General features: G+C 39.1%; 1 protein-coding gene across 7 annotated transcripts in view; it reads right to left on the reverse strand.

The window, feature by feature from the left end:
• si:dkey-237h12.3 (teneurin-3) overlaps positions 1–17,376 on the reverse strand; it is a 136,573-nt gene that overhangs the window by 104,556 nt on the left and 14,641 nt on the right. For all 7 annotated transcript variants that reach the window (XM_067517767.1, XM_067517764.1, XM_067517763.1 and 4 more), the window contains exon 3: positions 16,196–16,471. In XM_067517767.1, the coding sequence (XP_067373868.1) occupies positions 16,196–16,471 (276 nt within the window). The remainder of the gene's footprint in view (positions 1–16,195; positions 16,472–17,376) is intronic.

Below are 17,376 nucleotides of genomic sequence, written 5' to 3' on the forward strand. Positions count from 1 at the left end.
ATGGGGGGCTGAACTGGGTGCCCAGCTTCAGCGGACTCCCCACAGAGACCCCTGGGTGAGAGGACGCCGATAGCCCCCTCGGTTCTCAAGGCTTGATCATTGAGAGCGCAGTGGATGCTCCCCACACCAGCACCATACGTCAGTATGTGAAAGAAAACTAGCGAAATTAGAAGAAAAAAAAAAAAGAAAAGAAAAAAAAACAGTGAAGGGGGATGGTGGGTGAATCAGGGTGTGCAACATCGAGGAAGAAGCAGAAGCAACAACTGTGATTGTGGCAGCACTGCGACACTGCATCACTGCCAATCACAATGCACGCTCTGTCAGGGAAAGAGAAAGGGATAAAAAAATAGAGCAAGAACCCTGGGAGTGCAGCTGTGCAGCAGATTTACCTTTCAAAAAGTCTGGGTTGATAATAAGTATCCGAATGACAGCTCTGTGCCGCTGCATCCCTCACTAAAGTTAACCAGAGGTCCTAATGTCGAGTGCCAGCAGCAGACAAAAAGGTCCTAACAGTGGGGCGCCGAGGCAGCTAGCACAGCATGGCTAAATGGGGCAGGTGATTTCCCATCTCCTCCACTGCCCTCAAGGCACAGCCAATCACTGCTGGGGAAAAGTGGCGCCCCAGCCTGCAAGCCAGGCAGCCAGTGAGTGGAAGGGCTAGCAAGCAAGCTGGAGTCTATCTGGGACCATGCATTATTCACATGCACTGCTACGGCACTAAGACCTCCACAAAGGAAAGGCCTCAGGTTCCATCAGTGCCGACTTGTTTCCAATCTATTATTGATGGCAACACTACACCCTATACTTTTCCCTGATTTACTGGATTCTAGCATTGTTTCTATAATAAAGGCTATTTCCAGTAAAGTCAGAGCAAATGAGTGGAATATTTCCAAGCACACAGTTTCTCTCAATGGAATCTTTTAAAATAGGGTTTAATTACACAAATTGTGCATGCTGCAACTGAAGATGAAGATATTAAAGATATTTTTGCCGTGTAATGGTTCAAGTGTGTGCTAATCCTTTTACTCAATGCAAAACCTGAAACTTTTTCGGTGCATCATCAGTGATGTCAGAGGTAGGTATCCATGCAAAATTAATTCTAGCGTAGAGACCTCCAGTTAGACCTAACTGAAATAAATGAGCTATCCAATTACCACATTATTATCACATGTAGCCCCTGAAGAAAAAAAAAAAAAGAAAAAAAAAAGACACACACTGAAAACATTTCCCTGCAAGCAGCTCCCCAGCACCTAATGGTGACTCTATGCTAATGTTTAGAATAATCAACTTCTCAATAAAAATGTTTTTTAAAGTCAGAGGCTGTTCGAGAGCCTTGCGTGTTGCCATCAGTTTTGTTTTATGGGACAAGAGACAAAGACTGAATCCTCACCACGCAGACAAAGGGAAAATATTATTGCAATTTTTTGTGATACTAGAGCCATTGTAAAAATGTGCACTTCCCATGTGGTGTGAAATGGGCCAAAAACTTTTAAAGGACTAATGTGATGTAGAGGTAAAGTGAGGCTGGTCATCAGATATGAAACGATGCGCTATGTAAATTTATAGCCTTGCGTCGTATCACAAAGCTAATTTATCTTTTTATGTTCTTAAATCTGAATATCTTATAAAGCACCAGTTCTTGAACTCACTGGCAGTTGCTTTGCATTGCATGGCACTGTCTGCAATATTACCACGCACACTTAAAATACAGTATGTCCCCTAAACCTCTACAGGAAACACAATCAATCTGCTCAGTATGCACAGCTGGGACAGGGGGCCATCTCTCCTTTGAGGATGTCGAAGCATTTGACCGATGTGCAGTCGATCCCCCAGATTGTGGCTAATCATCATTACTGGCTGCTGAAACAATGACTTTCCTTCAGCACGCTCGGCTTCAAGAAGGACACAAGGGATCTTCCAGGTTTTCTTATGGTGGCTTAACATTTAAGTCTGGATTTGAGGAATTAAGACGGACTTGGACATGACAAAATGTGCACTCTGATCATCCATCCAAGTCATCAACTAAGGCCCGGCTCAAACTGTAAAGCTGTCTGAATGAATTACACAAAAATCAGCAGTAGGTATTTTTGGGGAAAGCATGGTAGAGCTATAGTTTCAGCTGAGGGAATTTAATTTTATAGTGTACATTTATAGCCTAGAAACAAATGATGACTGCTGTGCATCTCTAAAAGGAAATAAAGAAAGTATCAAACAATAAGAGGGAAATGAGGACGGATGCATAGAAGGGAGCAGTTGGGGAATTCTCTAAAATGGACAGCGGATTATGAAAAACGACTTCTTCCTTACAGTGCTTAAAGGTTAGGTCTCTATTACATAGAGAGCAAAATGTCAGCAGTATCCCCTGAAAGAGTGGACTGTGATATTAATGGAGAGTCCAGGGAATGGGCTTCCCCTGACTGAGTTTCCCTTCTACCAGACACATTACTCATTTAGTTGTCAGCCAGCACCTGGTGCATGTAGCGCAAACATCTACAAACTAAATGATGGAGAGAATATGGCCCACCCTGGTAGTCAGTCAGCAGCAAAAGTACTACTACTAGATGATCCAAGAGCTCTTTGATAACGTTATCGCCAAGGATGTATTAGCATATTGTTCAAGTTTCAAGCCAATATTGTACTCACATTTGGCTCTTCGCTGCCCCAGACACTGTAAGGAAGAGGGAAACTAACCACAGGAGCCCTTAGTGATACTGCCATCAAGAAGTGCAGAAAGAGAAGCTATACCGCCTTCATTTTACAGCAGTGTACGTGAAATTCTTTTAGCCCTTACAATGGAAAAAGTCTCAGTCTACATCTCCAGTGGTTCCTGCAACAGATGGGAAACTGACTCACCACCCAAAATAAAGTGGCCCATGAAAAATTGAAGGACACGTTATCTCGTTTGAACTGGTGTAGGTACTGCTTTTATATTTAGCCCTGACCACAGATGGCCTCATCGAATTCTTTAAAGCAATCAACAAAGCGTTTTTCCATGTAATCTATCCATGCAACATCACTTATATGAATGACAAAGAATGTTGTGTTCTTTGGAAATGTGATAAACCCAGACAGGATGACAAGATGATTTAATATGTTGTGGAGCAAGTCATCAGTTGCATAGCCGCCACTTTATCTAAGATGCAAAATGGCTTTTGCGTGAGGCAGACTGTGGCGGTGGATTATTTGTGAGTAATATTCTTTTGCTGTGGTAAATATATTGTGTCATGCAGCAGAGGGTGGAAGAAAAATTCTCTCTCAAGCTGTTTTAATGAAGTCCCAAATGTCATCCTCATACTTCTTTCAAGAGCAAACTTCAACTAACTCCTCTAGAAGCCAGACTGTCCCTTTGTGTGTCTTCATGTGATTGGAAAACAAGCAGAGTCGCAATAATAAGGGGGAAAAAAAGGCAACTCAATGGAAACGGATCAGAGTTGGGCAATAAACAGGTGGTTTAGACCATTAAAGTCTATATTTATTGGAGATGTTCAATGAATTGTTGAGGCAGCAGTGAGCTTTGATTAGGGCTGGGCCAGGCATCTCTTTCATCCTGAAAGAGTAGTAAAGTTAAAAAAAAAAAAAAAAAAAAAAAGGATTTTGCCAGCCCTATGCCAAAAATTACTCTAATTATCACCATCTTATAATTCATTTGAAATTACCCCTTATTCCTACATCTTTACAAAAAGGCTAATAGAAAGAAGTTTCAGAGTAACACTATTATAGTGAGAAATGTCAATGTAATTCAGTGTTTTTGGTAAGTGTAGCAAAGAGCATCAGAGCCTGAGCTTAAATTAGAGCCAACACATTTTCTCTCAACAATAGTGGGGGGGGGGGGGGGGCAGAAGGTTGTGCATCCAATTACTGGAGTACTGTGTGTGTCATCTTGACAGCACGTTTGGGTTTCTACAACAATATATTAAATATACCAGAAGTAAAGGCTGCACCGCAGTAATGATTGAAAGACTCAAACTTAATGTTGTAGCTATTAAAGGGGGCAAATCAGTGAGCAGTTTCATATAAACAACTCCACACTGTCAATATGTCTATTTTGCCAACTTATGTCACCATGCATTTAGTCACGGTTTTCAATCATGGAGAAAAAATAAGCAAATGCAAAAGTGGTACTTCCTCTTTGTTCCACTGTGATTCTATTAGAGTCAAGTAACTATTTCTTAAAACAGCGAGAGCAATCAATCACAGTCCTTTTATTCTACAGTTGGAGGTAGTTATGATAGATTAGAAACCAGTGACTGTGACTTACGTGGCTGTTTAGCTCGGCGTAAATCTGCACCGGGCAACTTTGCACGTTGGCAGTACCAAATGGCAGTGAATGGAAGATTCAACACCCAGAAAGCATGTAACGTGACATAATCAAACTGCAGGCAGCAAGCTCATGTTTGCCCAGCCGGCGTGTCACATCACTTTAAACCAAATGATACCAGAGAGATGAATGAGGCATCACATTAAATTCTGGAGAGTCCAGTTCTATCTGGATGGAGGTCCATTGAGTTTCTCGATAAAGGTGAAAATGCCTGTACAGGAAATGTAGGCGTTAAGTCTTTATTTTAAAGTATATACACACAGGAAAATTACATTGGTTGATTAGGTCATAAAAAAGATGATGTTTTTGTGCAAACCTAAATACTGCTGAGGAATAAAGGTAATCTTAATGATTAACTGATTAGATCACTCAAATCGGTTTGAGAATAATGGCTTTTTGTATAGCTGGTTTGGCATTATGTTGCTACTGCTGCACATATATTTGATATGAGCAAATGTGAAAGTTTTTTATTTTTTATTTATAATTTTTATTATGTTTTAACATACTATCTACGCTTCACGACAAGACAAGTTTGCCTAAGGGGACAATTAGGTTCAAGCTGAAATTCAAATGTGAGAAATGCAAAGCAAAGCTTAAAAAGAAAGAGTGGAATCGGTGCACTTCATTTAAAATATTTCTTCTAGGTGAAAAAACACCTTTGAGGCTGAGAATACAGTGGCATATTGGGTTTGACAAACAGTGAACATATGGAACACGACTGTTTTGCTGTATTTGATTTCTTCAGAGGCATTCTTCAGATAATCACGTAGCCTGTACCCATCTATAGTGAATCTCTTGCCAAGGCCTCCAACCTTTAGAGCTGCCATGCAAAACTCTGCAGACAGCTCCTTTGGGTAATGCAGAAAAAGACAATAGGTGGAAACTGCTCTAACCTGTTTGCCAAATGGTCTGTCATCTAATGCCCTCGTGCTTCACTATTGTCTAATCCTCCTGCCGAGGTCTCTAAAAGGATACATCAGCCTAATAAGATGAATGGGTTTTGACCCTGGAGCTGCTAAAAGCCAACCTGGCCAATTTATCTGAGTGACCTCTACTCTTTGCAGAGATAGCCCTCACCTCTGTTAGAAGCCTTTAGGCAGGATCAATACAGCAGAGGCAGAGCAATCCAAAACAAGGAGTGTCTGGAAGTTAGGATTCAACAGCTTGTTGTCTTTGTTTGACCTTGGATTATGTACCTAGCAAGGATGCATTTTTTCCCTTTTTGTTTTCAATATGCTTTATTTACGTGGTATTTATTAAGTTCGAGAAATGACACCCAAGAACTGCAAGTGATATCTAAACCGCGGTTAAAATGTGCATAATGCGATTTGTGATTAAAGTGAGTTTGACTTCACATGAAAATATTTACATTACAGTTTGGCTGTTGAATCAGCCCTAATCAAATCATGTATTCTCAAATCACAAATGGCTAATGTAAAGCAAGATGAGCAGAGTAAATAAATATGCAATCTCCATACTGATTCAACGGTAATTTCATTATGCAAACCGCAATCATGGCTATTCCAGGGCAGGTATTGTAATGTCGAGGAGTGCATTTTGAGGGAAAATAAGATTTTGTCGACTGAATTAAGGATTCTGTTTCATGTTCTGTTTGTTAGTGTTGGGTTGTGTTCAACCAAGATAAAAGGCCCGGCTCGGATAGGTCGAGGCAGGATGCGAAGAAGACACCCTTTTACAAGGGAATATGTTTTCTTTCTTTGAGCATGATTCAGTTTACATGGTATACAATATCAATCGTTGGCCTCAAATCTATATCTGCAAAGTGCTTAGGTTTGCATTGGTGATTAGATGAATTGAACTGAGAACAGTCTGTTACTTGATCATCCCTTCATAGCCCGGATACCTAATGCCTTCCCCCAGCTTCTGAAGTGACCACAGTTTCAGGATGCTTTGCTCTGGGCACTTGGCCAGAGAGCTTTATGTATTCTGATACCATTCATTTTTAATCAGGACCAGAATATCCTTCCAAACCTCTTGTGAAGCCGCCTTTGGCTACAAGACTCCAATCTTGTTATATTTTAATTGATTTGGCAAGTTTTCCTCATTGTTAACTGTGTATGTTGACTGTTGATACTGCTATTGTTCCAAGTGAAAAGTGCTGCACTTCTCATTTAAATGCGTCTTCTTTCTGTATTTTCAGCTGTTCTTCTGGTGCTGCAGAATTATGCATTTTCCCACTGTAGCATATACTATAGTGACTGAAAACGTTGTGTGCATTCAGCACATTTCACTCGGCTTTCCACTTCAACATGCCCAACTCGTCTCTCCCTGCAGTGGAAGGGTATCTTCACATGTCTGCTGGGGAGAAAGGACGTGAGAGCAGGGGAGGGGAATCTTCTTCTGTGGTATAATGAGTTTGACAATGAAAGTGACACTGCGTCCTCCGTGGACCTTGCTGTGTGATTAATCATAACAATGGCTCACCATTTCCTCCTCTGGATACTGACCTTTCTCCCTTAAGGAAAGGAAGTGTGTCCAGGTATTGAAGTGTGTGTGTGTGTGTGTGTGTGTGTGTGTGTGTGTGTGTGTGTGTGTGTGTGTGTGTGTGTGTGTGTGTGTGTGTGTGTTCCTCTAGATTTCATTGTGCCATCACCTTTTTTTCCAATCAGCCCTTGAAGTCCTTCTGTACAGCCATTAGAGTGTCCTTTAGCAGCGGGCTTCTTTTATTCCCCGAAAAGCAAAATTGTCCTGAAAAAATACCCCACTGGGGGAATACTGATCTATTTTATTCTGTTGTATAAACTATTTTAAGCTTGGATAACATACTTAGACTTTTTTTGGTGGTGGGAGTGACATTAGGCTTGTTAAAATCCCATCACCTGAACAGCTTACAAGGTGATTTGATGTTGCTACTCCAGTGAGGAGTACTGCCAAGACTTCACGCAAATACTGAGGGAGATTATTTTAGGCTGTCTCTAGTTCACTTCACATAACTAAAGAGTGACAGAAACTGGAGTGACATGTGGGGAAAGCTGTGAGCATAAAGTGATCCTACAGGGTTTTAGCTGACCCAACCTCATGCCCTTGTCTCCCAGATGAGCCTTGAGGACATCCCATCAGCAGCCTACTTACTGCTTTTTTTGGGGGTGCTGTGAGTGGATTTTGTATCTGTAGTCATTCTGCTAGACTGCTTAAATAACTCATTTAAAAAAAAAATGTAAAAAATATCTCAAAACACAAAGTCATCTTAATTTGCTTCAGCAACAAATGTCCCATGTGGGAAATAAGGCATCTAGACCAGATTTTATAATCATTTTATGCTGGTTTTAAATGTTGTTTAATCTCCACAATAGACAGACAGACAGAAAGACAGACACAATCACAAACGAAATCTACTGACCATACTTTCACTTGGGTTACTGAAGAATATTTCTCACAAAGTGCACAAATCTTCAAGAAAAGTGGTAAAGTGTAAATATATAATGGTTCTTTTTGTTTACGAGACAGCAATACTAAGAAGTAAAAGCAACACAGGAATAAAGGAAAGTGTTAATAAATACTGTTTTAGATTCTTCCCAGTATTCACTTTTTGCTTTGATAACAGCTTTGCAATCTTGATATTTTTACTCCTCTTAGGATAACATTAATAATTCAATATACAATGAAAATACAGATAACAAAATATGCATACAAGGTGGGAGTTGTTTATTTATGCCCTGGGTAGTGTCTGCAAGAATTCTCAGCTTCCATGCAATCTATAGTGACAAACATCGAGAGCAAAAAAAAGTCTAAACATGTTCTCTGCTGCTGTGAGCTTACGGTAATAATAGATGGGCATATCAACATTTTTATCACTGCTCTGTTCCTCTCTGGGCAGTAGTAAGAGGACACTGCTCAAAAAGATTTTAGGGAAAAAAAAAATGTCAACCCCAAACTACAAAGTAAGAGGGACATAAATATGATTTTGAAATATGAAAATTATGGTCCCACTGACAATTATTGCCTTGATATTTCATATTTAAAACTCCTCCGTGCACAGAAAATGGCACACTGCAGGCTACCCGTTGTGTACAAGCCTCCACTGACATCCTTCGCCTTATTAACTCAGGCAAATATTACACACTGTTTGATCGAGCACAAGTAAATTGAGATCGAAACCCTTTGATTTGTGGTATTGTTTAAGCCAGATGAAACATTTACATGATGAAAACTCGCTGAAATCCTAACTCGACTGAAAGGCCTTTTAATTTGTATAAATGACTCAAACACGTTTCCACAGCCAATGAACTCATTTGCAGTTAAAATTTGCTTTTGTTTATGTTAAAAAGGGAAAATTAGAGCTACCTAACACAATTAACACAACCACAAAATTAATACATTTTTAACAAATTGCACTCATTAAACTATTCACCAGTGTTTAGTTTTGATAAAAGTGGTTACATTAATCTCATTTAATCTCAGTTAACACCACTGAAGCCCAAGGCTTAAAAGACCTGCTACATCAACTACAAAGACATGCATGACATGAAATGATCTCACCCGTATGATGACAAGCAATGCATAGATGTTATTTTTCACATTTAGATGAGACAGCAAAAGAATCACCTTGACTTCCAACTTTTTGATTGCCAACATCCAATACTGAGGAGCACAAAGGTCAAAAACGCAGCACCATGACAATAGCTATAACAAATATTCCTCCGTCCCAAGATAGGAGAGAGAAAGGAGGTCGTAAAGGAAAGAAGACATGAAACCAAATAGATTGTTGGGTTGGTGTTAGTCTGGGGACAACGTATGAACACCCGGTGGTGCCCCAGGAAGAAAAAGAAAAATCTATTTTAGCCAATATGAAATGAAAAAAGACCCACATATCCTGACTGCCCCGAACCCTAGTCTGTCTTTGCAGAGTTAAAAATTATTTACTTTGCTTTTACTCACTAACACATAGGGTTTGACGTGCTTACAATATGTGGAAAATGTAAGCTCCTTAAGTTTTTTGATCACCCACTTTGAAAGCGATCAGTGCAACACATGTTTTCCGTATAGGTGCGTGATTTTATTTCCCCACATCTCAGAAGATTAGGAGTGTATATACCAGCAATGCATGTTACAATGAACAACACAAATGGACCATCATGCTTATCCCCGTTACTCAAATTGATATTCATAGAGTATAAAATGGCTTCCTGACCATTTCCTTTTTGCACGGTAATGCAATCACTCAATTAGGCTGTGTGATGAAATGAAATGAGCCATTTTCTCTTGAGGTTGGTAAATAGTGCCACTCGTAATTGACAACTGCAGAGTGATTCCTAATCGTAATAACACGTCCAGCAGTCGGGCACCGACAAGTGATTAGACCAAGCCGAATATGGGCCAAGACACAGCTGTCGGTGATGTCCCGCAAAACTGGATGAAACTTAAGATAGAGGCCAATGTTGATATTTAATGATTAGGTGACAACAAGTGGATTTGTTGGACGGAGTTAATTGGGTTTTATGGTGCAGCTCCATCTCTCCCTTGGACTAAAGCTGAAACAGCCGGTTTATAGCATTGTCAATCAAATATCTTTTGGTCACAAAAACATTTAGACCTGAGGCAACAAGGAATTGGCATATTTTACCATTCGGTAACATTTCAAAGGCCTTATGTTAAACTATAAACATAGTCCATTTAATTTAATACAGTCAATCAGTAATTGTTAAAAAAAATAATTAGTTGCAGACATTTCTAACTTTTCAAATAAAGACTAAAAAGTTTTAAAAGAAAGTCATCACTATTACTACTTGTTAAAGACAATATAAATAATTTATTATTATAATTAGCCAACATTTCTACAAAAACATAAATGGTGATCATGATGTTAGAAGGAACATCTTTCAAGTACTAAAAGGGACGTAGTAGCTTCAAGAAAATCTGTTTTCCCTTATTAATATGCTAATTTATACAGCAAGACACTCCAAAGTCTAATCAGATCATCCACTCGGTAGGGGGTAGCTGTGGTGTGAGTGGAAAGTTTTTCACCATGTGTTGCCTTTGTGTTAATGTGCAAGAATATGTACACACTTACACATACAAACACACTCACACACATGCACACTCCAGCAAAAAGACAACTGAAACACGCAATATGCCACAGTGTTTAGACAAAGTAAACACGATACATCTAAATTCCCACATTGGTGGCAATTTTGTCATATGCTTTGACGAAGATTCAAATGTCACAAACCTTTGCTCCCCACAGACACAGGGCAGTGACCTTCTCCAGGCTTTCCAAATTACTCCAAAATAGAAATCTTTCCACTAGACTGATGAGTGCAACATTGGTTATGACATCTCAGCACATCACTGCCGCATCCCATATTCCCCTGTCAGCGCGAGCACTAACAATATGAGCACTTAACTGGTAGAAGCACCAGCATGCAGGAAGTGATGACAATAAATGATGGCAATCAAAGTGTGCCTCTCCTTTTCTGACGAGGCATGAGATAAAGCTCAGACACCTTCCCAGCTCCCATTAATAAAAATGATAACGCTGTTTTCTTTGCCAGATTTAGAGTGTTCTTCTAAAACGTCACAGATGACCCGCCCTTTCCGACCAAGAAAAGAACCCTCTGATGTTGTTTATTCTTTTTGTGGTCTGCTTGTGCCATATTGAATTATGAAAGTGGTGAGGGAGGATTTCTGCCTGCCACGATCAATAGACCGATTCCACTGTCACAATTCGAGGCACAGATCTGAGGCAGCAGTTTGACAGATGGCATGTCACCTTCGTCAGCGTGATGTCCCGCACGCTCCTGTGTTTTTGCACGTGTAAATGTCTGCACTTTGTTCGATTCTTCTAATCTTTGGGAGATAAAGTGTGAGAAACAAAGTGGGATATGGAAGTGTGCGTGCACGCGCATGCATACGTGAAGCAGGAGAGAGGCGCCGGCGCAATGTGAGAGAACATGAATACAGGCACACGGCGAAGCATGTTCGAGGGTGTCTGATACGCTTTCATACACCCACCCAAAAAGCCTTTGGTGCTTGCTGTGCAACAGCATACTTTGCTGTGACTCCACTACTGATTTAATTAACCTTTTACTGGCACTGCTCACACAATAAATCCAAGAGCTATACTCAACTGTAAAATCTGTATGACTGCAACTTAGACCAATTGAAATTGCTTTCTGATACGTCCCCTTATAAACAGTCCAGGGCATGAACATAGCACTTAAGGCAAATGCATCAAACATTAAACCGATGCTCTTTTTACTTCGAAAAATTGAAAAGAAGGTGCAGGCCAGAACAAGTGATCATTTCCAACCAAAGATTGCCCTCTCTCTTAACAAGGGGTCAGCAGGCATCAAGCCCCTCCCACCAATGATAAACCCTGTGTGTGACAGTTTATACAGCCAAGGAGAACTGTCACAAGGTACTGCAGTGCTGTAGCTGCAGCACGGAACAAGTCTGTGCAAGCTTTTTCACACTCTATTAGGAATACAACTCAACTGGGCCATGCTATGTTTCTGTTTCGTGCAGTCATTCATGTTTTATGAGGGGTATAATATTGATTCTGAAGCCGGCACAGTCAACATTAAGGTAGGAATAAAAAAATAAATAAAAAAATAAATAACCACACCTATTTCCATGGCTGTTCATATGAACACAGCACCTACACATTGAAGGACTGAAATATGAATCTTCATATCACAGCAATACATGGTCCTAAACTACAGCAAATGAAATTTTTTAAAATCTAAAAGCATTGCAACAAAGTACTATTAGTGGCACGTGTTGACGTTTGACCTGTGACTGGATTCTTTTTCAACGCAACTTACATTTTTTAAATCTAAAAAAAAAAAAAAAAAACTCAAGCTGCATTTGTGATCCTACAGTTTTAATTAAAGGCATTTTAATTTATTGTGTGCTAAAAAGAATTGCGTGCCATGTAAAATAACAGTTTGACTTGAAAGGTGTAAGTGCATACATACTTGCATTATCTATTTTCCAAAGATATAAAAAATAAATAAATAAAACCCACACATTTCACTGACAGCTGCTTGGCTGTGCAGGACTCAAATACCCAGGGACATCAAGTGACCCATATTCTAACCCATGCATATCTGCTGTTTTTAAATGTAGAAATTCTTGCACAAAGAATGCTTAAGTAAACACAAAGGTCACCTTATAAAACTAAGTCTACGTTTTCATATTTCTACCTGTAATTAGGTTTTGAAAAATATTTATTGGTATTCTTCTGCATGTCTATCCTCCCTTATGAAAAAAAAAAAAAACATACAAATATGGGGCTATTTAACACAAAGTATATTTTATAAGTTATTTAGTTAGAAATTATGTAAGATTGACCTTAAATGTAACTGGGACAAGAACAAGAAGACATTTTTTCTCCTTGTAAAATGCATTACTTTTCAATATACCGAATGCAATTAATTAGAGAGTTTCTATACATTGCTGTTTCTGTAGAGATGAGGTTTTACTGAGATACAATTTTTCACATTCTAACGTTAGCAGTTAACAAGCCTTAAAAAAATTCTGAGCAGAACTTCAAGAGTTTATCTGACAGTAAAAATGTTAAAGCTCCATTTTATCTCACTGGGTGGAAGCATTTCTATTTGAATCAGGAGGCCATTTGCAGCCAAGTTATGCTCCCTACAGACACGAACTTCTTACACTTTACAGGTAGTGCATGTCACAGAGCTAATATAACATGAGACGCTACGTGAGCTTATGAACTGTATGCGTGTACATGCGCTGCAAAGCACTGGTTTGTGTTTGGGTACAGAAAGCCATCGCTGTGAGGTAAAAGCAGCGAAAATAAGCTATTTCTGCACGAGGCAAAGCAGCGGCGATGTGTTTACTTTTTTATATGCACAAATGCATCAATTTATGGATGAAGTTACTTTATACAATAATAAACAGTGTGTGTAATTTTTTTTAATAATAAAATGCATGTGTTTTTGCCCTTATGAAATTATAAACATCACGTACTTCACAGCTTATAAAAATTGTGATAAATAAATCAATATCTTTCAAAGGCATAGCTTTGTCTCTTCGGCAAGCAAGTAATGATATACTGTTGATGTAGTGGATACTGTGTACAAACAAGATAGTGTCATCTACTAGGCAAAGACTGTTTAGAGTCACATGGCCCTTCCTACAACTAGGAAACCAATAAAACGGATTCTTTAAGATCAATCAATTTTGTTTTCCAGAGCTTCCAACACTGGCTGGGGATCAGCTTCAGTGCAAAATCAATAAAAGCTGCTAAACAGACTTCTTCTTTTTTAATACTTTGTCATAAAACTAATCGCACATAAATTACTTGTTAAGAGTTATTGGTTATATAGCAGTGTATAATGTAATTAGAGGGTTGGGTTTAAAAAGAAATCGATAATTATTGTAACACAAAACTAATAAAAATGTAACTACCAAACGAAACATGATAATACGACTCGACTGATAGTTCTTTAAATGGCTGTGCCCTCTCTTTTCAATATTATACTTGACTTAACAGTATTTGCAAAAAGGCAAATACATCACTCCAGAAAACAACCCCTTTCATTCAATCTGTGAACTATGGCCCCAAGTGGGTCATCCAGGACCTTGAACCAACTTGGCGACCACTATGGTTTCATATGTAAAAGCTGGAGCTCTTTCTCTTGGATCATGGAGGTTAACATTTGCAGATGCCACACTCTGCAACTGTGCTGAGGCTTTGGTACTTGACTGTGTCGAACACTCTATAGAACAGAGCAAATTAGAATGAAATATTGAGTTCATTTATGAATAAGTGGGGCTGAACAGCCCCTTGTTGGAGATTCTGCATGCATATTCAGTTGATGGAAACCTTTGGATGGGTCATTTCTCTTAGCTGCTTCATTAAATAGTGAAAGTCAAAAGTGCAATGCCTCCTGACAAAAAAAAGAAAAAAAAAAATAGAAAAAGAAAGACCAAGATCTATAGAGGTGGAACAGTGGCAAGGTTTTTTTTTTGCTCTGGCTCGAAATCTAACTGATGAAAAAGGACTATGGCTCTCAAAATAGTTTAACACGCAGAAAAAAAAAAAACTAGAATTTTAAATTACACCACGACTCACATTGTTCTCTCTGCAGCACAGTTTCAGTATATTAAAATGATGAGCAGCTAAAAGAACAGAAACCTATTAACACACACTTAAATAAATTAGTTCTTAGTTTTTTTTTTTACTTTTTGTATTATTAAAAGTAATGACACCTGGGATTAAGATCTAGCACACATTGTTTATTTTCTCTGTAATAAAACTAATTGAGACAATGAAGTTGGATAAAGTCTCATTGGTTCCTAACTAAAGCCAATCAGCAGCAGCTTCTTAAGAGGTTTCCAGAACAATAAAAAAAAAAAAAATAGTCCACAGGAGATACGCCTGTGTGTGCTCGTGCAGTTGAAGTGGTTGGGGGCAGGTGTAATCAAAGCTCAATGCAGAACCCACTGAAGTCAGACACTGCAGAATGAAGCAGTGACTGGTGATATGTTTCCGTGCTTAGCATGTTCAGCAACAAATATAACTGGAGCTGGGCGCTAAGGAGGTGAGGGTTGTGTTTACCAGCACCTCTGTGGTTAGGTTGAGCCCTTGGTGACTCATAAATGTATACAGTGCATTGGGCCAAGGCAAAGGCCAGACACTGGAACAAATACATGTGTTTGAATTCTGATGGCATTTTGAAAAGGTAACAGACTTAGTCAGCTCCCCTCCCCACCCCCCCACCCCCCTCCTGGAGACAAGCTCACTATGATGAATATTGCCATTAAGAAAATGACTTGTCGCAAATGTCAGACTGTAGCCAGTGTTTTCAGAATAAAAATTGATAGCACATGAACACAAGACATTTTCCTTTTTACCCTCTCTTTAATGTTCTTGCCAGGAAAGTGTAATCAACCCTAATTATTTTAACTGCCTGCCACTCTTTGAGATCATCAGTTTCTTAAAATAATTAGAGCTTTACAGTGGATGTGTTATAATGGTCGTGGCTCACACTATGATGATGATGATAAATGATGTACAATGTCAGGAGCACTCAACGTTAGAGAATACATTTTAGAGCTTTAAAGCAAACTATGCGCAGCTGAGAGAATAAATGCAATAATGGAAAGAAAATATTACTCATGTAAAGCTAAAAAGATGCAGTGCACTTAAGTAAAGAGTGTTTGGGGAAATAAGCACTGCTGGAAAGCAGCAACAAATGCCGCCATAAAGTAGAGCAGAGATACAAATGATTTTCCAAACTGCAACCTTTCAGGAAATAAACACGAGAGCCTTAAAGAAAAATCATTAAAACTGTGTAAATTTAACGACAAAGTAGATGCGCGGCTGTCTCATACGCATTGCCTCCATTTGACGCAACAAAGATTTGCCCTCTTCAAACAGAAAAGCTCAATCCTCCATCTCAGGTTTCCAACATGATCAAATTTGCACTTCAAACCATTGTACCCATTTAATCAGCCATTGTGCATGCCCAGTCAACCACTGCTGAATTTCTAAGCTAAATCTCAGACTGAGGCACACAAAGCTATCTTTGATTATACGCTAGCCCATTGGGAAACTTTATCAAACTCCTCTGCTTCCTGTGGAGATGGACCAGGTGACTAGCAACTGCTCAATCGGAAGGCCAAATTCTTTTCTGCATGCAGCGAGGAATCACGCCTTTGATCCAAAGAAAGGCAGCTGCAAATGCCTCTCCAGATACCAGCCCCACCAATCGCGCTTCCACTTTCTTCCACCAATCAGGGCCTTGTCTCCAGCCCCAACCATAATCCAACCTACTGCTGTTTTTTTCTGCTTAGTGATTTCCCCCCTTTGAAAAGCAATGAAAGCATGAGCGGCAAACAAATAAGCTTTTTAAGACAGAAGAATGATAAGTGTGCCCTACTCACCCATCTCATTGTCCGATTTATTGTCCATTTCTGTGTCAGTGAGTGTGAGCGCCGAGTTAGAGCGGCTGGAGAGGCATGAATTCTGCCCAGACTTTGCCCCCGTTCCCCAAAGAGTCATGGTACGTTCCGGTGATACAGGTTCATGGTTTTCAGTGGTGACTGGTCCTCTGGAATAGCTGCTGAGTGGGTGGGAGAGGCCCGTCTCAGGGCACAGAGCCAACCCTCTATGAACCGATGGCTCACAAATCCCCAGTTGCCTCAGTGAAAATGTCTGCCCTGTGAATGACAGAAGTTGTAAAGTTAACAAACCAAGCAACAACGCGGTTAATGGCCAAGAGCAGAGCTACTTTAAAAAAAAAAAAAACACTTAACCTAAGAGCATGGTGAGAGGGGAGGGGAGGGGGTAATTGTTAAATTAAAGCCTTAACAGCATCCTCCCAAGCTACTTAACACTCATCAACTTATCAGGATGCTCAAAAGCATTTTATTTAGCTGTCATAACAGGGCAGCTCTTTAGGAATAAAAGAAGATTTTTTTAAAAAGATTATGCTGATTATTTAGACATTTAATTCCAATACAAAATCGTTGAATATCAAGGGTCTTGGGTTCATCTAGACACATGAAAAATCCCTGGTTTATTATTTATAGCTTTCAGGAACTGTCACAGACACAGCCTGCATTACAATTAATCATTAACACAAATCTGTTATATCTTCATTTCTAATTACTTTGGCTTCTGGCTCGGACTAAAAATATATAATACTCTATAATGCTTTCACAGACATGCAGCACCTGAAGAGAAATAAATAAAGAGGTCTCCTTTCTAGTGGTATTACTTACTGTTTCACCTAATCCATATATTTTCACCAAAATGCCACAGCCAATTAAAATTATTTAAGGTGCATCTCTGTCAACCCTTCCTCATTAATTTATTTATGTAATTTGTATTTATCTGAAATGTAAATGATATCAGGCAAACTCATTTAAAAATAAATAAACAATTAAAAAATGTATATATTTAGCACTTAGTAAGCAGAAATCAGTGGAACTGCATTTTATTTATCTGCAATAAATTTTGGATTTCAAGGTCAGAGGTGACAGTGCTGTAATACAAAATTATAGTTGTAAAATAAGAAATACAAATACAAATAAATACATAACAAATACCAGTAAATATGCTT

This window comes from Channa argus, chromosome 10 (genome assembly GCF_033026475.1).
Source record: "Channa argus isolate prfri chromosome 10, Channa argus male v1.0, whole genome shotgun sequence".
NCBI lineage: Eukaryota > Metazoa > Chordata > Actinopteri > Anabantiformes > Channidae > Channa > Channa argus.